The sequence below is a fragment of the Coffea arabica genome, chromosome 7c (genome assembly GCF_036785885.1).
Source record: "Coffea arabica cultivar ET-39 chromosome 7c, Coffea Arabica ET-39 HiFi, whole genome shotgun sequence".
NCBI classification, from domain to species: domain Eukaryota; kingdom Viridiplantae; phylum Streptophyta; class Magnoliopsida; order Gentianales; family Rubiaceae; genus Coffea; species Coffea arabica.
In genome coordinates, this window is record NC_092322.1 from 15,226,117 (window position 1) to 15,247,473 (window position 21,357).

Genomic DNA, 21,357 nt, shown 5'->3' on the forward strand with positions numbered 1-21,357 from the left:
ACAATTAAAATAATATTTGGCTAAAATAAAGGGGAAAAATAATTATAAATGTAGTAACAAATTATAACCTATCAATCAGCAATTAATTAAATATTCGGTAAGTATTAATAATTAAGATAAAGATGCCTAAAAAGTTTAAGTCTAGTGGTTGAAGTTAAATTCACAGGACTTAAAAGGTCTTGGCTTCCCACTTTTTCCTACCCATTTCTAATGATATTCATCCTTTTTTTTTTTCAGAAAATCAATAATTGAGTTCCCCAAAAAAATAATCTAATCATATCAAGTAAATTCAAAACTTTGCTATTGTAAATAGAGTGGTCAACGTCATCGTCTACGTCTTTTGTGCTTGCACAATTTAGCTGATGTAAAAGTGTTGTACTAGGCAGTTGATGTAAAAGTCTGAGACTCAGAGCTTCCTTTATCACATTTTGGTGGGGCCAATGTCTGTGGTAATGTTTTTTTTTTTTATGTCCACCTTTATATATGAATGATTAACTTGATACAGCACTCTCATAAGAACCTTGAAGAATTTTTTTCTGTACCTATCCAAAATGGCAAGCTCAAGAATCAACGCGGATTGGAGCAACCGATCTGCTGCCTACAGAGCAGTCTTAGAGGGAAAAAAACAGTCAGTGGAAACCTTTCGCAGTTTCTGGAGGGAAGAAGGTGTGAAACCACTTGATAAATGTGGTGATACTGTTCTCCATTTTCTGGCCATTTACGGAAATGTGGCTGCTTTCAGATTACTTCTCCAAGACGGTCTTGTGACCAGCGAAAATCTGAAGGCAAAGAATGTCAATGGCGACACTGCATTGCATGAAGCTGCAAGATTTGGCCACAAGGATGTTGCAGAGATCATGTTAAGGACAGAAAAGGATTTGGCGTCTGAGCGCAACAAACTGGGTGAAACCCCTCTTTTTGTGGCTGCTGCATGTGGGAAAAAGGAAGCTTTCTCACTTCTGGAAAAGCACATCGGTGATTGCATGATGAGGAGGAATGATGGATGCACAATCCTTCATGCTGCTGTAATTGGAGGATGTTACAGTAAGCTTCTGTATGAAGTAAAATTTTGATTGTCTCTGCAAAAACTGTCAAGTTTGTTGCTGAATTTGAACTCTATGTTTGTTCAGTTTATCAGATTATGACATCTTATCTTTTGTCGAGGTCTATGCTAGTGGAATATGATGTTGTTGCATTAAATGCTAGTCCTTGTCAAGTTTACTGCTTCCTACATGTTTCGCTCTATTGTATCAAACAGGTTTGGCAATTTGCATATTGGAGTCGTATCCTGATCTTGCTGGCAAACGTAATGAAAAAGGAAAAACTGCTTTACATCTTTTGGCTGAAAAACCAGAGTCCTTCAGGAGTGGTTCTGCCTACACGCTCAAAGATCTTGGGAGGAAGTCCCTCATTCCTCTGCATATACTCCGAACTATAATCTATTCTTGTAAGTGCTGTATCATTACCCACATGCAAGTTGTAACATAAGACTTTTCCCAGTCTTAGGAGACACTCGAATTTCTTTTAAGTACTTCAGTACCCTACCCGTAAAGTAAAGTTGATTAGGCAAATTGCCAATAATCATTAGGCTGAATGTGATGTGGTCTTGAAGTCAATGAAGATCTTATCCCTGACATTGGGAGACAAAGGTTTTTAACTAAGAGTTAGTGCAGTATGTTCTGGTGACATGATTTTGTACTTAGCCTGGAAACCTTGTTAAAAATCATCTAATTTAGTGTTTAATGGTTTTGGGATCTAATTTAGTGTTAAAAATCATCATACCATTTTGTCTGCCAGCTGGTTTTTTCGAGGAAGCAGGGTTTAAATGCCCTCAAAATTTTGAAAGAGTGATACCATCAGTTCGTTGTGTTGCTGGCAGGTATTGCGGTCTTGTACAAGGAATCGCAACCTGTCAATAGTGCAGAAGACCCAAGCAATTCAGCTTCCATTCATAAATTGAACAGATCTTCTTTTGCCAATTTTATCTTGGGTAAAGCATTCTCGTATCTACTTCAAATGCACTCAATGCTAGTGATGATAGAATAGGTTTGTTTTCCCAAATTCTTCTTTTGAGAGTTGAAGCATAGTCTTGTCTTCGCAGTTACAAGAACGTCTTATTTCCTTTGACTAAATTAATTAGTTTCTTTTTCATGCCTAAACAATGTAAGAATTTTGTTTTCAAGTGCTATATATGCAGCTTGGCCTGCAAGCTCTCTTTTAATTTCCTCTTACTTCACATATCTTTTATTCATCGGCATGTCATGTCGTAGAATGAACATAAATAAGCAATCGCAAGTCTAGAAATTCATTTCGGCCAATTGAACCTCCTCAAACTGTTTCTTTTTAAGAACCCAGAAGATTTGTGCCAAAAGAACAGTTGCTAAGAAGATCGAACAAAAAGCCTAGGACACGTAATGGATGTTGAAGTACTATTTCTGCATCTCCCTCCTTGACGAAATCCGCTACTCATTAATGGGTTATCCAATTTGATGTATTTGCCCTCTAGGTTTTCCTTGGCTTAAAGAAATTGATGATGCAAAGCAAAGCCATGCAGTTGCACTAATGCTTGCAGAAAGGTTAATCAGAGCAGAAGATTGGAGCCACTATGTGCATGCAGAGGACAAAGATCTTGAAGTCAGCCAGTTCGGGATGATATCATCAGAAAAGAAAAATAGGTTGCCAGATCCACTAATACAAGCAACGAGGCTGGGCATCATTGAGGTAGTTCAGGAAATCCTCAGTGTGCACCCTGAAGCTGCGTATACCTTCGATGGAAAAGGAAGGAATATACTGCAAATTGCAGTGGAGGAGAGAAAATGGTTCTTGTACGACTACTTGATGACTAGTGGTACTCACATGGACAGAATGCTAAGCGCTATTGATTACGAAGGAAATAGCATTATACATCTCGCAGCACGCCTGGAACCCCCTCCCAGTCCCAGCACACCCCCTGCAGTTGTTCCGCAAATGATGTGGGAAGTCCTGTGGTTTAAGGTACCAAATTAAATTAATACCAGCATTGCATTGCATTGCCTGTTGTCCTTGTATATTGTTTAATTCTCTTTTCCGGGCTATTTGCAACTTGTGATTGAGCTTTGGCTCTCCATAGCGGGTGCAATATGACGCTTTTCCATATCTTTGGCAACTACAAAATTCTGATGGGAAGACAGCAAAACAAGTATTCGAGACGAACCATGCAAGTCTGCGCGAAAATGCTGAGAGAACTGTGAGAGATTTGGCCAACACTGTGTTGATTGTGTCTGTCCTCATTGGTACCATAAACTTTGCTGCAATTTTTACTGTACCTGGAGGTTTCGATCAAACGACTGGAGAGCCCATTTTTCTGAAGAACCGGCGCTGGGAATTCGGCTTGTTGATGTTCTACTTAGCAGGAGGGCTGTTCTCCTCTCTGTTCACCATGGGGACTCTGCTTGTGATCATCTTTTTGCGATTTGAAACTGAGGATTTTTATGTTTCCCTCCCCTGCTACTATGTGATGGACATGATTGCCATCTTCTACTCCGCGGTCTTCACAATCGTAGCATGTTGCCAAGCATTAATAGTGCAGAAAGTTGTGATTACTGACTTCAGACCCTTTGTGGTGTTCTTCTTTATCTATGTTCTGGTGGCCCTTGTGCTCATGGAAACATCATATCGGATGTTCGACTATGTGTATTACCTGATTCGATATTCACTTTCTTACAGAGGGCAAGAATCTTAAGCACTGCCCTTGCTTGCTTGTTCATGTCAATTTCGTGCAGACTGAAAAAGTCATCTATTGATTTAGGTGAATTTCCTATAGGGAAAAAAACTGAGTGAAGAATGTAACAATAAACATGTTCATGAATAAAACCATAATGAATTTTGATAGTCATCTTGAAAGCCAATTAGCAATAAATTGGCTCACTAGTAACCTCCCGTGACTTTGAAGTGTTTGCACATTATTGCATGCCTCTCTAATATTTTAAAATATCCAAAGAATTTCCTGTGATTTTATTTAAAGTGGATATTTAATCATCACTATATAAAAAGCAATAGGGACTGTAAGTGTAAATATATTTCGATCTTAGTTTTTGTTACGCCTAAATTACCCTCATATCTTTTAATTAGAATTATTACATTTCAATCATGACACTAACAAGAAAAATGAAAAGTTTTAATAAATTACATCTCAAAAATGTTGGTAATTAAAATGAAAAACTACCCACTTACAACTATATTCACCAATCATTTTCTTCATCCCCAATTATTGTATGTGTTAAAATTATCTTCAATTATGATATTTTTATGCATGATAATTAAAGCTAACTATTTTATATGCATATTGGTTAAGAAGAAAATCACAATTAATCAGAAGACAAAAGGTTATAAACAATTAATGTGAAAACAAAAGGTTAAATTGGTGATTAAATTCACTATATTATGTCATATTGACTAAGAAAACTTCGAAAAAGTTATCGATAATTATAAAAAATATAACAAAAAAGGTTTACAACTACTGAAATTGATAAAAATTTGTTGTATCCAAATCATAATGTTTTAGTATGCATTTTGGTCAGGTTTGGTTGTATACACTGGTTTGATAGCACATAGAAAATTTCCTCTTCTTATTGTCACAATCCGAGTAAAATATACAACAACTTAGTTTAGATATAATAATCTTCCATCTTTAGAGTTCAATAAACTTTTAATTGTTTTGTGTAAAATAAACATTTTTTACAACTAGCAATTGCTTAATTTTGTTTATTATTTGGTTTCTTAGTCAATATTATACCAAGAACTTAGTTTAAATATGATAATCTTCCAACTTCAGAGTTTTTATAATGGTAAAATGCATAATAAACTGTTAATTGTTTTTGTATATAATAAACATTTTGTACAATTACCAATTGCTTAATTTTGTTCATTATATAGTATCTTAATTTATATTGTGCCAATAATCACAGTTTTACACAAAAATTTAATATATTAAAGGTTTTTTTTATCTTGGAAAAATATATTCACATGCATAAAGGAAAATACTACAAGTGCTTTGCACGTGAGTATGATAACCCAAATGCAATATTTTTGTAGCTACTAAAATTTGTTGTGAAGTTTTGATTATCTAACTCATAATATAATCACATAAGTGTAATAAACCAAATATAATATTTTTGTAGCTATTAAAATTTGTTGTGAAATTTTGATTATCTACCTCATAGTATAATTTATGCATGCTTTTCAATTTCTTTAACCAATTTTGGTTGCTAACATTATTCAAATTGAACTCTTTGACCTAAAGCTATTAGAACTTTTTTTGAGCTTTTACTGATTAAATTTGGATTGAACTTTATAACAATTGTTAATATTATCATGTTTTACCAAAGGTGTTGTGATTACCCTTAAATTATAAAATTGTACTTTTTTGTATAGTTGAAAATAAAGTTGTTAAGAAGAAAATATATGTGCACACATCAAGTACGCATATGAGAAGCAAATCTAATTTGCAAAAGCTACTAAAATTTTAAAAGGGGCATTAGAATGCAACATAAATTGAATTGTTAGATCTTTATCATTCCGATCATTGTACTATGCATCTACTTTCCTACCCCCCATGCTTTCGCAAGCTCATGCATCAGTTGGGGTTGAGATATGTCTTTTCCAAGTGACAATAAAATCTATGATAGATTTTCTAGTAAAATTATCAGATATAATTGAAAAACTAAGTTTTTTTTTTTTTTTTGGCTAACCCCATACACAGGGATGGTCGCCACACCATATTTTATTTAGGGAAAATCGTCCAAAACTTCCCTCACATTTTGTAAAATAACTTTTTTCGTCCCTCACATTTTATAAAATAACTTTTTTCGTCCCTCACTTTTAAAAGTGCAATTTTATATCCCTTGCATATTCACATCGGACAAATTTAGTCCCTAACTAGGTTTCCGATCATTTTTTGGCCGGAATCCATCATGTGCAAGGCACGTGATCATTTTTTAAAGATAAATTTGTCAAATTATATTTTACATAATTTGATCTATAGTCCTCCACATTTTATAAAATAAATTTTTCCGTCCTTCACATTTTATAAAATAATTTTTTTCATCCCTCATATTTCACAAAATGAATTTCTCTATCCCTCACATTTTAAAAAATGAATTTTTCATTTCATTTCAAAAATTTTTCAGGCTGGATAAAAGATCTAGCACAAAAGGATTATGAGAGCAGCTTGTCCTTTTTGTAAAGTATACTTGTATTATCAAGTTTAAATCAATACAAATGTTATCATTTGACCAAAAAAAAAACCTTGGACTTGACAGTTAAAGGTGGGAAGGATTTGGAGAGGGGTAGGAGCTCGAGAATTAATAAAGAAACTTCTTTTTGCTGTATGAAGATTATAAAAAAGCAAATTTTGGTAATTATAATTATTGTGTGCGCTATCATAACTATAGTGTTTCGCATAAAAAAAAAAAAAACATAAGAAGATTTCAGTTAAATCTGATTTTGTATGACGTCGTATCATGACGCGTTTGCGCCAGTTAACTTTGTACATGATGACTTCAACCGTTCAACGGAGGAAACAATTGCAACACAATATGATTGACAACCCGCAACGTAGATGGTTAATAAGTCCCAAAATTATATATATATATATATATATATATATATATATATATATATAAAATAAATTGATGTACGTGAGGTAAAAAAAGTAATTAAAAAATCTGTTCACAGAAAATAGAAATTTTTTTTAGGAAAAATGTTAGTGATTTGGTGGATCTTAAATTAAGCTATAAGAAGATCTTTATATATATATATATAAATTTACCCAGAGAAGTCTTTAGGCATCAAGAAATTAGAGAGTTTGAAGTCGAATCAGGAACCTCATAATTATTTGACTAACCTCATAATTATTTGGCTAAGTCATAATAAGAGTACTGAATTTGCTAACTAGAAGGAGAGCTACATGATATTAGAACTCTAGTTTAAACTACTTTAGCATCTTTTTGAGTTAGTATAAATTGGAATTGCTAAGCTTTTTTTCATCTGTCTTTTCCTACTAACTTCATGGTAAAACCTTTGTACAAAACTTTGCCACATTGTAGAAATGTATTGATGAAATTATGAAATAGGTCTTTTACCTACAGAATTTAGTCAGTGCTTATGGGAACCTAATCTGCTACCTAAGCTGTTTGTCCAAATATTGGTTTATTGATATATGTAATTATACTTTTTTGAATTAGCTATAGTAAAACTAGAATATCACATATAGTGTTTTTTTTTTTTATTTCTAGGTACTGAGTTTTAATCCCCTGCCCGCTCTTCCCTTCTTGAATTTCACCCTTCTCGTGCTAGAAAATTAAAAAAAAAAAAAACAAAGGGAAAAGAAGTTGCATCCTCTAACTATGGCAACTAGCATCATAAATCCGACTCTTTAGAACACTTAAATGCAGACCCTCCTTATACTCTAGAACCAAATCCACAAAATTTTCAACTTCTTTCAATAATTGAGAAAATAGACCGCTACTAAAAATCAACATTGACTTCATAGGAACACCTATAAATCAACAAAAAGAAAACACACAAAAAACTTCATCAAGATAACTGACGCAATGTTAATAACATCCCAAAAAAATATATGGTAGGTACATAATGTGATGCATACATGTACATACACACACATATATATATATTAGTAAATCTTATATATACTAACAGTATATACATTAATGACACACATGTAAAAAGTTGAATTTCAAATTCAAATTTTACATGAAAAGATTAATCCAACAGACAAATTAATGCAATATGTTACATTTTGGTACCAAAAACGATGACTGGTTAGAGTTTCCAATGTCAATTTTTAATGTTCAATAAAGAGACTAGCCGTTAACTTGGTCCTTAATGTGATGCAGGAATCTATGTTCTACAAAGTGTTAAATTTTGCAAATTATTTTGTTCACCGCATTCTCATTGTGTTTACCTTCGATGGACGGAACCTCCGTCCATATGATTAGAACTGCAAACAAATCGAATCGAGTCGAGCTTTGGTCTAATCGAGTCAAGTTTTAACTTAGTTTTATCGAACTCGAACTCAAGCTCGAGTTTGAGCTCAATGAGCTGACAATTTTGAAATTTGAGCTCGAGCTGACTGGAACTGGAACTCAAAAAAAAATAATTATTTTATTTTTTAAAAAATAAATAAAATAATATTTTTTTCTTAATAAATAATAAAATATTAAAGATATATATATATAATTTTACTATTAAAATAAAAAATAATATATATATATACACACACACACTTGAGCTCGCGAGCCGGCTTGCTAGCTAACGAGTTTAATATTTTGAGATCAAGTTCGAGCTCAAGTTCAACTCGACCAGGTCAAGCTCGATTCAAACTTGACTTGAGCTGCTCACGAGTGGATCGATTCGTTTGCACCTCTACATCCGATGCCCAAAATGGTAAGCTTAGAACTCCAAGCACAGTCCATGCTTGCATTGCAGCATCAAATTCATGAAAAATTGTATAGATTGAATCAGACCCTTGCATCAGTTTTACAATTTAGCAAGAATGTCATAATACTAAATATGATTTTACTCTTAAAAAATGAAGGTGATAATATATGACATAATAATGTTAATGTAAAACAACTACATGAAGAGTTTGTCACAGTCAAATCACAAATAAGGCTAGAATTGCTTGACTTTTAGCTCATTGAACACATTAAAGCTTCTAAAGACTAACAAAAGCTAGTAATGTAAAAGTAATATACAGCAGATTAAAACATGAAAAAGAAAAGCATATGAAAACTGATAATAAACCTTGAAATAAACACCTGCATTTAACACTTTCTTTTTGAAACCTTAGAAATCAATTCACCCGAATGTAGTTATTCTCAATGATATGCTATAATTACCAAATGCATGAACATATATATGGGATAATTTCAGAAACCTCCCTTGAGGTTTCTAACAATTGCACTCGACTCCCCTCAGGTTTAAGAAATTACACTTACCTTCCTTGACATAGTAAAATATCTATAATGCCCTCCACTAAGTAGACAATTTTAAATCTAAGGCAATAAATTTACAAAACTTAAAAAAAATCTATTTTTCTATCTCTTGTCTATTTTCTAGCTAATATAACCTCTTTTTATTATCTCCAGTTTTGTGGATATTAGTAAATTGAAATTAGAAAATTTACAAAAGAGGTAGATTATGTGTCAAACTAGAAGGAAATGAAAAGGCTCACAGCGATAGAGAAATAAATAATGAAATTGATGATTGAAATAAGAAGAAGAACCAAACATGTGGAATTTGACATATTTTGTTTATTATTAAGCAAAACTTTTATAAAATGTCAATAATTACATAATGATTTTTTTCATTGGATTAGAAATTTTTTATTATAATTTTATTGTGGAGGTAGAATTTATTCTCAACTTTTGAGATATTAATATTTTTAAAACCATAGGAGAATTGTAATGGTGGTTCTAGGTCAAATTAACTTATATTGAAAAGATATTTGAGCATTGATATTTAATTTGGGGGTATAAAATTGGTTGTCAATGTGGTTTTGTGTTTTTTTTATCGTGAAAAATATTGATATTGTATATACTATTTGGGATATTTTGGATGATTACTTGATTTTAGAACTTATGTTTCGATGGTTGTTAGAGATTTAGCTTGTTGATTTATATAAATGTGGAAGAAAATGATTGAGTATACTATTTTTCTTTCTTAGTTTTGTACAAAAGGGCAATTTAGGATTTTTGAGAGAAAATCTAAGTTCTTAGACCTACATTGTTACTAAACAATAAAATTAGGGGAGATATATGTAATTTTTAAAACCTGAAGGAAGCTCTTTGTAATTGTGAGAAACCTCAGGGGAGGTTTGTCAAATTATCCCCATATATATACACACTTCTTCTCCATTTTACGTTGTCACGCAACAAGATGAGATCCTCCACATTACTTTTCTCTCCATTTATCTCTTTAATTTTTTATATGAAAGTTGATCCAACAGCAAAATTTATTCAATTCAATTTCAATTTTTGTACATACTTTAAACGGGTGGAGAAATATAATGTAGATGGTTTTGATTTTCAAAATATTGTTATAATGGTGATTATTTAGGTATAATGCACAGAAAAGAAAATCCTCTCCAATTAATGGAGAGAACTTAACCTATCAACCCACTACTCATCTTTCATTCATAATTTTGTACCTCTCATTTTATTTTATTGTTTTTTATATACATTCACCTAATTATATATCTTGAATCTGCGGAATGGCTAATAGCTTTCTATAAAAGGTGGAAAGTAAAAGGTCGGAACTCTGTAACAAAAATACTGTTTATGAAGCCCAAATCCAAGGTGCTAAAGTAATTTAAGGTTAAAAAAACACCTAATTAACTCTTGAACTTTACTGATCTTGTACTCTTAGCCCTCTAATCAATGTTTTGAAAATCGGACCGGACCGGCTGATTCGACCTGTTGAACCGCGAACCAGCCATGGCACCGGTCCGGTTCAATGGTATAGTTGACTTTGCCAGAAAACCGGTCAAAAATCGGTTGAATCGTGAAAACCGTCGAATCGGATTGAACCGGTGGTGTCCGGTTTTTAACTTTCCCTCCTTTTTTTTAAAAAAAATTTTGCAAAATGCAACTATCAAGATTCGAACTCAAGACCTTTGTAATAAAAGACCAATACTGTTGTACCATCACATCTTATTAGTTTTTTTTTGATAACTTATTTATATAAAGTAAACACTCATATTTCTTTTTTTCATTTTTCTTACAAAATTTCATCCTCTCATGACTCTTTCTTTTTAATTTTCAACTCTCTCTCTCTCTCTCTCTCTATCCTCTTTTCTTTTGTCACTTCCTTTTTAATCAAACCTCTTTATTTTTAATTTATTGATGTTTTCTTCCATCTTATAATTTTGTTTTTGTCCATTAAATTGAAAAAAGTTAAAAAAGAATTATTTTTTTAACCCAAATTATTTAATGCCACAACCACTCATTTTTATCTCATTTTTTGTTTCTTATCAAGATTACATTTCTATTTTCGACTTTCTTGACTTCCTTCGAACTCCAAATTTTCTTTTTTAAATTGCAATATCTAAATCCCAAAACGTAAATTAAAATTTAAGTTCACAATATCTAAATTCTCATGGACGTGAATTTTGTATAATTTCAAAATATTGTGATATTTTTGGGTTGGATTTAGATATAATTGAAATTGAGATGAAATTTATTTGTTTTAACTTATAATTTAAAAAATTTATTTTTTAAAATCCAAGTTATTAAAAAATAGTAAACTTTTCATCATATAAAGTATTAAATTAGTCCATTACATGTCTTATTTTGTACATACATATATATATATATATATATATATATAAATTATTTTTTAAAAAATCATTGAATCGAGGTTGAACCGGTCCGACCGATTGAATCTCGACCCTTTCACTTCACCGGTTCAATTAACGGTCCGATTTTTAAAACGTTGCCTCTAATCAATAACTGTATCCTTTGAGTCGATCTCTTCAAAGTGCAGCATATTTTAATTTTCCTTTTCTTTTTCCAAGTCCAATGATCTTCACTATACTATCCTCGGGCTAATGGCCATTGACCGAGAGTTGGTCCTCATTTTGCCGTTGCTAAATTTTGGACGTAGAGAGTTTAAGACTGGTAGGTTTTGAAGAAAATAGAGCAATCATCCATTCATTGAAATCTTTAATTGCAGTTTTAACCAGAGACAGAGGGAAATCATCCCACCAATGCCGTTTTACCTTCTACTTCTAATCCAAGAGAGAGTTTTGCTAGAATATGAGTTGGTGGCCTATTTCTTGTCCTACTCAAATGGGAGATCTTACATCAATGAAAGTTATCACATTAGTATCTTCGAACCTTATCTATCAAGTTGCCCGATTCATTGCTATTTTAATTTTTGAACGATATTGGTAGAGTCACTTTCGAATTCCTACTTCTTTGACCTACTCTAAACCCTACCTTGATGACAGCAAGAATTTCAGTAAAAGCCTTCATCTTTTGGTCGTGCAACTCCATTATTTCTCAAGTCGATTAAGTTCCTTAAATTTAGATGATATTTGAGAAGCAGAGGACAAATCCAAAAAAATTCCTTAAAAATTTGCAATTGCAGAGCCTCAAACTCTGTTTTAAAAATTAAAAGGTATCGCATAGTAGGATTAGTTTGCAAATTCAAGAACAAAATTCAAGAATTTCTGTGCAACTCAAATATAGATAGATCAATAACACAGTAGTTAAACAAACAAAGGTCACAGCTTTCCTAACTTATGTCACAAATCAAAACAAAATAAAGAATAATACAAAAAGAATCCAGAAATCAGAGGAGAGCCTTCCAGCCCCTGAGAAACAGAACTGCTCTTAAAAAATTCTCAATTTGCTTTTCTGTTGAATTCCTTCACGTGTGCAAAGAGGGCAAACATTCTTCTCCATTAACCACCTTTTGATGCAGTCGGCATGGTACTCATGCCTGCATTCTAGAGTTCCAATTGTCTCCCCATTCTCGTACTCGCACTGGCAAACTACGCAAATTTCAGGTTCTTGATCAGCAAGCGTTTGATAATTTCTGATTTCCAGGTGCTCTGAGATGGTTGCTTCTGTCAAGCCACTATTTTCACTATTCACGCCTTCTGGGACCGATTGTAGTAGGAACTCAACGATTGGGTCATCAGCAGGAATCCTGACGCTGGCAAGACTTCCATCCTCATTGACGAACTCCACATCCAGTGCACGTGCGGGACTTTCATCTTCTGATGCAAAGCTCCCAAGAGGGTAGTTCTCCTCTGCGTCCAAATCAAGTATGACAGTCTCGTCTTCCGGTGAGAAGCTCAAACGGTAGAGGAAGTCCGGTGTCTGATCAGATTCTCGAAGATGGCTCTGGGGCCATTGGAGGTTCTGTTCTTGATTAAGATAGTAATTGTCGTTCTGATCATAGTACATCGCTTCAGCAGGATGACCGTAGTAGTATTGCAGAGGGCTAGGGAGAAAAAAATCTCGGGAATCATAACCTGGCTGAATGAATTGAGGATAAACTGGGAAGCCATAAGCTGATGGAACAGGGTAAAAAGGGGTCTGATCAGGCGGGGGGAAGAAAACACACTGTCCGTCGTAAATTCCCATGTTTTCCTGAATCCTTTGCGGGTAAATTCCCATGTTTTCCTGGTAGTGATGATAATGGTGATGAAGAGCAGGTGAATAGAACTGCTGCCGCTGCATCTTTCCTGGAGGGTTTTTTTTTGGAAGAATGATGCTCTAGTATGAATAATGTGAAGCTAACGTTATGACCTCTGATTCTTATATAGGAATTGTAGAATCCACATCTGGTTAGGACATGGGATTTTATCTGGAAGAGTTCGCTCAGGATTAGGAAAACAGGTTTTGGAAACTTTCCTTTCTTTTTTCTTCTGATTGCCGTCAAAGAAGAGGTAAAAACTGAACTCAAAACCTTGTGCCTCTAAATACATCATCCACCTCGAAATTTCAGCATATGCTGATTGGATAATATATTACTGACAGCAAGACTTCTAAACCTAAGGAAAAACTAGGAGCAAAGTATTGAAACAAAATTAATAAAAACTAGGAGCTTTTAATTGAAAGTAAGTACATGGTGGGCTCGCTGATGAGTTAATACAAATTGACGAATCGTTTTAAAGCAACCGATTATTTCACAAAAGCAAAACCAGTTCCGCAAATACCAAACAAATCCTCTTAAAAGTGAAAACATCAGCATGCACACGAAAGCTGAATCCAATCTTAAACAGAACACAGCAGGAGACCCACAACCGCGGTATCCCACTGCCTTCTGAAATCCTAGCACAGGCAGGTTCCACCAAGGGCTAAAGACAAGAGTAGACTCCCCCACCATAACTGACAAAGCGTCTTTAGTGCAAGTAGCGAATCTATAAGTCACCTCGGCCTTGACATGTATGGAGGAGCCATCATAAGCAGCTGATGCAGGATCAGCAGGTACGGACTCCAACAACTGTTGGAGTCTTGAGTAGTGTGGTGTTCTTTGCTGCGCTCCTGGGACCAATATAACAAACAACAGAAATGAGAACTTTACTGAAGAACATGCTACAGAACATCAGAGGCTGCAGCATGTACCTGCAGCACCCACGGACCATAAATAAGAGGTTTTTGCAACATCATCAGATGCTGCAATTGACATTGTAAAATGATGACAGAATCACCTAGGACAAAAGAAAAAAGAACAAGAGGTACAAGAAATAGGTTCTTTGTCACCTCTCTTTGACGATAATGTGGCCTACATTATCAGATGAGACCTAGAGGTACATAGTACCGTCAAGCATCATGCATCATGTAGAAACTCCAGTTTCACAAGATGCAAACTATCCACAGATGCCCAGTATCTCTAGCTGGGCTCTCTACATTGACTTGACTTCAGAACTATAAATAGATCTTGAAGCTTGTGCAACGACCAGAATTGTCATCAGAAATTATGAGATCTACCTCTTTCTTGATTTCCAGCAGCATTCCTGATATCCTCCAATGGTCTGTTAGTAGTAAAATCCAAATTGTATGCAGCATTCGTACTGTCATAGACGTTCCCCTGCAATTTCATGAATTTCAATAAGCAACACGTGAGATATTCATTAAAAACTGAAGGAAAAGCAGCAGGTTTCCAAGAAATTTTAACGTTGTCGGAGCCTTACCATTGGGAAAATACTAGTGGAGTTTCCTTGTATGTCAGATGCATCGGGCAACACTAAAAGATGATGCAAGTCTGTCGGATGTTGCGCGTAACCAGGAATATTGTCACCATTCCAGGTCTGGTTGCTAGTGTTGTATTCAGTGCATAAACTCCCAGCAAACACATGCTCAGATCCACTAGAATTGCTCGGTCTATATAAGCCACCAGTATGCATTTGTTCAGGTCCACAAGATTGAGCAGTGAAATTCAGTGGAGCATCAAGGTCATTAAGTTCTAAAAAGCCACTGTCCTCTTGTAGACGCATGTTGTTTGTAGTATAGCCAATTTGATAATTATCAAACAAATTAAGTCCACCTCCATTGAGCTCAGCCAAGTTACTGAGGTCTTCTAGACCACCAAATAGATCACCTCCATCTGAATGAGGGATAGCTTCCGCAGCTCTTCCTTGACCAAGATCACCAAGCTTCTCATAGAGAAATGTAATACCAATCAGCAATTATTAATTACCTATTATATATTATAAATTATATGCATCAAATTAATACAGCATCATCTCTATGTTAGAGCATTTTATATAAAAAATTTGCATTTTACCAATCACTATGCAATTTTGGAAAAAAATTTTACACTAGTAGGAACTTCAATGTTCCCTACAACAACATCCACAACCCAGAGAGACAGGGATGTCCTGTACACTTTAGTAAACACCAATGAAGTGCTTAAGCAGGAGATGCTCCGTAGTTTACAATGTAGCATTGAGATCATTTGAGAGTTGAATTGAAAAACAAATAAACCTAGAAGACTCTCTACCAATGTCATTACACCAACCACCTGGAATGCACAAAGGCAAGAGGCATAAAGCAAATCAGAAACATAGATGAGTGCTAATCATAGATGGCCACTAGGACTATATCAGCTATAATCTATCACTTGACATAGTCTATGACCCATTCAAAATAATGATTAGACTCGAGGATTAAGATAAAAATAGCAACAGACAATTGAAAGCAACATGGATTAAGATGGACTTTAATGTTTAGGTACAACAGTTATTCAATGGGCAGGATAAAATCTAGCTGTTGAAACCTAAACTTAGTAACTTATGTATTGGACCACCACAACCTTGAACCTCAGATTTGAGTTAAAAGCCAAATCCTAAGAAGCATGCATAGACTCCAGACCTCTACAACCCGGACGACAAAAGAAGTAATAATGAACATCAATGACCTAAAGGCAAAAAAAAAAAAAAAAAAAAAAAGTAATAATGGACAAGAAAAAAATCCTTAGAATACCAGAATCACAAACTATATCTATACGAGCAGCACAAACGGCTTTCTCAATAGTACAAGATCAGATCTCTTTACTGGATGTAGACTACAATATTACAGTTCTCACAATTATTCTACATAACATTTGTCATTTATCAGCACAAATTGTCTTGGAAAACTACACAAACCAAACTTGGAGGTGACCCTTCTTTCAGTGACACTTTCTCTGCATGATTTAAAATCTAAGCATTCAAACCATTACCGAGAACATTCAGTTACAAGAAAATAAGAATGAGAAAGATATTATGATCCAAATTTTAAACATCCAAAATACATAATTGTAGGCCTATTGTTCTACCCCGCCCCCATCATCGTACCTCATGCTTGCTAATAGTTTCTATCCTCCTGAATATTCTAATTTTCATTTATGATTACCCAACTAACATAGAGCCAAAACCTTGAAAACATGGAAAAATAGACAGTAAAAATGAAGAAACCTTTAAAATATATATGAATGGAAAAGGAAGATGTATATCCCCTACAGCTGAGAGTACATTCCCCTTGAAACATTTAAAACCACTTTGAGTTCCTTCTCAAACTTAGTAACACTAAACCATTCACCCACCTCAACAACTGATCTACTTTTATAGATGGCATCTCAATAAGACACTATAAAGCATATTCTTTCACCCAGTCCAGAATAAACAAACTCCAGAATTGATCAAACCAAAAATAAAAAAGGAGTTGTCAACATTTCAACTGTTATTTGCATTACATTTAATCAGGCGAAAGAAAGTGAGTCAAAAGTTATAACTAGCAATTCCACCTGCACCAACGCATCCGATCCGACAGAGAAAGAAATAAAGATAACAAAATAAGGAAAAACACACCTATACACAATGAATAATCATACAAATAGCCATAGCTACACATGTCACACCATATCACGCTACATAAACATCAAGAAATCAGAAGGTATTACATACCTCAATATTTCCATTAACAGTGGGGAGCAAAGGGCTATCTTCTGAGAAAGCTGCAAGCAAATGAAGAATATCATCATCTGGTGGGTCCATGTCCATGCCATTACCAGAATGGCTAGCTGAGGTTAGACCAGCTTCACTTAAAGACCATCCAGATGCACTCCCAGCGTCAACCACTCTTGTGACCATTGAACTATTCTGACCATTCGAGAGAACCGTATCTTTGGAAGGCTGAACAAAGGAAGGTCCAGGTTCATTTGGGCGCATTAGGGGTGCATTTCCAAGGTCAACCAAGCTAATGGCAGCAGAAGAGTTATCATTTTCAGGCTGCACAGGTTCTACAGTTGATGGGCCACCAGGTAACAAAGAGTCAACAGGAATCTCTTCATCATCATCCCAGTCCTCTTCTCTAAAAGGCGCTCCATACGATGCACCATTTTTAGGTCCTGGTCCACTCTTGTGGAAGAGTTTGCACAAAACATACGCATCCTGGAAGACATGGGAGTGAGACATCAACTTGAATCAGATGACAGATGTATACCCGCCAGCTAATAAGATTGATAATAAAAGACGACGAATATCTAATAACAAACATAAAAGGCAGTAAGCAAAAGAGTATATTTTTTAGTTGGGGGGATACTTTCTTAAAAGCTCCACTAGGACTCAGTCATAAACAAAATGAGGTTACATTAGTGATTCAAAATTCAGGTTCATTCAGTCAATTTGAAATATTTAAACAAACAAGAACCTTAAATTTGAACTTCATTGGCATGCAAAGATGCAAGTTGCAATGATCATTCCATCCCGTAGAAAAGGAAACAAAGAATAACAAAGAGATTAGAGTCAAAAATAATATTTAATATGGCCTCAATCAATATTAATAGAAGAATACAAGAAAGCAGGACAGCTATGTTTCTCAAATGAGCCAAAATTTAAAAATTAAGCTAACTTGAGTATAACCAGACCTGAGCATCCCCCATATCAGCCAAGTTCCTATCTTCAATCCTGTATTCATGTATCACCCAATCAGTTCTTTGCCCGCGTGGAGCACAGCCTTTGTGGAACACCAAGGTCTTAACCATTCCAACACTGTTCTTATTATAAGTAACAGGTCTATCCTTTCCTGTGGTCTTCCAGTATCCAGTTTCAGTTGAACGGTTCATTCTTGACCCGCTTGCATACTTCCTCTCTCTTGGGCAGAAGAAATACCATTCAAGATCCTTACTTTTCAAGCAAGATTTATCTGATAAAGAAATTCAAGTTACTGAGAAGTTTTTGTAGTTTATAGAAGTGACAAAGGATGGAAACAAAGAACAAATCTGAGCAGGTCCTGCTACTAACAAGACAGGTCACATGCAAGGATGATGCATATTGTGCTTCCAAAACGATAAATAAATATGATACCATCATTTCAGAAAAGTGGGAGGTGGGTGGGGAGGGAAGGGAAGCAACTAAACAAATTAAAGATTAGAGAAAAATAAGTACCAGGAAGATCCCATGGAGAGAATTTGTAAATGTTGAGCTCTGATATGGCTTCAAAAGGAATTTTCTTTCCCATTACCTTCCGTTTCAGATAGTACATAACCAGCTCAACATCAGTTGGATGAAAGCGAAATCCAGGAGGAAGGGACGTCCTCACCATCAAGAATGACCTCAGAACGTCCCCCAAGAGAATAACTTCTTAACAACAGTAACAATCTTCTCAAAGCTCTGTGTCTGACAAAAAGCAATACCAAACCGTTTCCAAGACAATATTGTACTTCGTCGGAGAAGCAAATAGTTAACCAGATGAAGAAAAAGGAAACTAAAAAGAAAAGCACTAGAAGAAGATATATGTACGCCACAAACCCCAACACAATACCCTCCTCCCTCCTAACTAAGTCAGCCAACGTCAAGTCCAATGCCGAAATAAGACCTTCCGATGGCACCACAGCCTTCCCTGGTTCATGAAACAGAAAGCGCCCCAGAAAAACAAATGATACTTCTTCAAGGAACCAAAAGACATCTGGCGTGCAGTACAAAACCTATATCATCCAAAGAATCAATTAGCTACTTACCAAAATAGTGCAACTAAAATAAAACACTCGAGATGTGTTTAACTCCATTTATTGCAAGCTAGATAACATACATCCAAAATCAAAACTCTTTAGGTGAAAATCGCCTCACATTAGAAAAAAAAATTTATTCAACATTCATCAAGATGGTGGAAGTTGAAGCCACAAAAAACTTGCACACGTTTGCTACGTATATTACCACAACACTGTAGAAATCCATAGCATTTTAGGCATTAAAAACAATAAAAAAAAGTTTCATTTTCATCCATCCAATCCATTCAAACACATAAACTGAATCCATTCTACGGAACTTTTTTCAAGCCCAAATAAAGTATAGCATGAAAGCACTCAACCCCTAACCACCAAAAACACTGGCAAGACCAGATTAGAATAAGTTACACTGTGCAGATACTAGTAAAAAAGCCACAAACAAGATAAACTCTCGCATCAAATAATAAAGCCTCCTAAAACCCATTGAATATGCCCAAAATACTGGAAGCCCAGATAAAAATAAACATCAAAAGCAATCCAGGACACTCCAAACTTCCGCCGCCAGCCACCCCCCCTCCTCCGGTTATCAAGTAATCAAAAAACAAATGAAATTACCAATAGTTTTATCCAACATGAAAAAAACATCCAACAGCAGCTCTCCTCAAATTATTCATCAAACAGATACTAAAAAGGCAGCGAAACCCTAGAAAACCCCCAATTGATGGCAAATTGAGCATTGAAAACATAAAATCTGAACGCCGACCGATGGTAAATTGAACCACGAAAACATAAACATCGATAAAATATGAGGGCTGCATTAAAAAGAAGGCTAGATTACTCACCCTAATGGGCGACGAACGGGAGAGGCGAGACGGAGAGAGAAAACGCGTGATGAGATAGTATGTGGGAAGAAGCAAATGCAAATGAAAGAGAGTGAAAGTGTTGGGAAATGAGGGGTTTATATAGAGACAGAGAAGAAGCTCAGGACTCACTCAGGGGGTTCAAGGAAAAGTGTGAAAGGAGGGAAGCTTCAGAAGTACACCTTGAGCTCTGATTGGTTTGGCTTATTTCATTAATCGGAGGGTTTTAACTTTTTTTTTAAGTAAATAAATGAGTGTTCACTGAGCAGAGGGGTTATCACTTTTATTACTCCTATTAGGAAAATGCTATCCTTGGGTATCGATCGTCTAATGATTTAAACTCTTCAGATAATTTGAAAATTAATTACCCTTATTCTATATTTAATAGTAAATTTAATTTCATCGATACGATACCTAGAGGGGATTATAGAATTCTCCAATTAATTATAAGGTAAATGAATATTCGCTAATCAAATGGTTTAAAAAATAAATAATTAATCCACGAGATTGAGAGCTATCTTAGCCATAGCTATTAAACTCAATCTGAGAGTGGGTTAACGGGTTATTGATTGCACTAAAAGGTCGACGATTGAAACTTTTAATTGATGTAATATATTTAAATATAATATTTCGCAATTCTTAACACAAGACGTATGGTAAAAAGAATAAGTAAATTTTGTTGCAATACAAAAATAAATAAAATATGCTATAACAAAATAAGAATAAGTAATATATTTTCACTTCTGTAGCTCCTTCACTTGCTTGAGGTGGTTTGGAGAAGGCAAACTTCACTTGTTCCTTCCATGATGGTCTTATGTCCTTCTAGTTCTTTCTTTCTCTTCTGCTAATGGTGATTTCTTGGAGGTTTTCTATTGGTACCATTCTTCTTGGTCTTAGGCATATTATGAGAACTTGTCTATTGGGGTCAAGAGGATGTAGACACTCCACCTTCTCATTTTGGCATAAAAATTTCATTTTTGCTGCATATGGTAGTCTTGCCTTCTTACTTGGTCTGTTCCTGGAAAGTTCTCCTAGTTGAGGCATTGTGATGGTCTTTGAGAGTGACTACATAGGAGTTCCTTTAGGCTGCTACTTGCATAATCTTCCAATCTCCTATAGCAACTAAATTACTCAATTCTATGCTAACAAGCGCTCTTAACTCAATATGAGCCATGTTCGTTTCTATGCTTTTTTGTAGTCACCATATTAATTTACTTTTACTATAAATGTTTAAATTAATTTTATATACACTGTCAATGTATATACTATCACCATTACATAATGACATATATGCAAAATTGAATTTGAAATCCAAATTATTTGAATTTTTTTAACTACAGGGTACAAAATTTGAAATCCCACCTACAGTCTAAAGAGGGGTTTTAAATCCTTTTTGGTGGCCAACTTACCTAAAACAAGATGGTTAAATTCTTAGTTTCCTTGATTACCATAACTTCAAAATAGCAACTAAGGTAACAATAATATACTATGTACA

General features: G+C 34.7%; 3 protein-coding genes across 5 annotated transcripts; 1 reads left to right on the forward strand and 2 right to left on the reverse strand.

Annotated features, from left to right (window-relative positions):
- Positions 1-487: 487 nt before the first annotated feature.
- Positions 488-3,751, forward strand: LOC113698488 (uncharacterized). Of its 3 annotated transcripts, none has more exons than XM_027218320.2 (5): positions 488-1,044; positions 1,259-1,447; positions 1,880-1,990; positions 2,507-2,994; positions 3,167-3,751. In XM_027218320.2, exons 1-5 carry the CDS (start codon positions 552-554, stop codon positions 3,719-3,721), a joined length of 1,836 nt encoding a protein of 611 aa, XP_027074121.1. In that variant the 5' UTR covers positions 488-551; the 3' UTR covers positions 3,722-3,751. The 3 variants fall into 3 exon arrangements, with proteins under 3 accessions (XP_027074121.1, XP_027074120.1, XP_027074122.1); XM_027218319.2 differs by having other exon boundaries at positions 489-1,044; positions 3,110-3,751; XM_027218321.2 differs by lacking the exon at positions 1,880-1,990 and having other exon boundaries at positions 489-1,044; positions 3,110-3,751.
- Positions 3,752-12,229: 8,478 nt separating this feature from the next.
- LOC113699638 (uncharacterized) lies at positions 12,230-13,495 on the reverse strand. Its single transcript, XM_027220005.2, has one exon. The coding sequence runs from the start codon at positions 13,248-13,250 to the stop codon at positions 12,396-12,398; it is 855 nt and encodes a 284-aa protein (XP_027075806.2). The 5' UTR covers positions 13,251-13,495; the 3' UTR covers positions 12,230-12,395.
- A 105-nt stretch (positions 13,496-13,600) lies between these two features.
- Positions 13,601-20,032, reverse strand: LOC113698855 (NAC domain-containing protein 82-like). Its single transcript, XM_027218805.2, has 7 exons — positions 19,845-20,032; positions 18,443-18,981; positions 17,923-18,200; positions 16,961-17,446; positions 14,708-15,169; positions 14,505-14,604; positions 13,601-14,057 (listed from the first exon to the last, which is right to left on the reverse strand). The coding sequence occupies exons 2-7, from the start codon at positions 18,597-18,599 to the stop codon at positions 13,621-13,623; spliced, it is 1,920 nt and encodes a 639-aa protein (XP_027074606.2). The 5' UTR covers positions 18,600-18,981; positions 19,845-20,032; the 3' UTR covers positions 13,601-13,620.
- Positions 20,033-21,357: the final 1,325 nt, after the last annotated feature.

Bases quoted from the DNA above. Each gene is read 5' to 3' on its own strand.
- LOC113698488 (XM_027218319.2), top strand. From the start codon at position 552: ATGGCAAGCTCAAGAATCAACGCGGATTGGAGCAACCGATCTGCTGCC. The intron at 1,045-1,258 runs GTAAGCTTCTGT...TGTATCAAACAG, and splicing joins TGTAATTGGAGGATGTTACA to GTTTGGCAATTTGCATATTG. The intron at 2,995-3,109 runs GTACCAAATTAA...GGCTCTCCATAG, and splicing joins GGGAAGTCCTGTGGTTTAAG to CGGGTGCAATATGACGCTTT.
- LOC113699638 (XM_027220005.2), bottom strand. From the start codon at position 13,250: ATGCAGCGGCAGCAGTTCTATTCACCTGCTCTTCATCACCATTATCAT.
- LOC113698855 (XM_027218805.2), bottom strand. From the start codon at position 18,599: ATGGTGAGGACGTCCCTTCCTCCTGGATTTCGCTTTCATCCAACTGAT. The intron at 18,201-18,442 runs GTACTTATTTTT...TTTCTTTATCAG, and splicing joins CTCTCCATGGGATCTTCCTG to ATAAATCTTGCTTGAAAAGT. The intron at 15,170-16,960 runs GTATGTAATACC...CTCTATGAGAAG, and splicing joins CTGTTAATGGAAATATTGAG to CTTGGTGATCTTGGTCAAGG.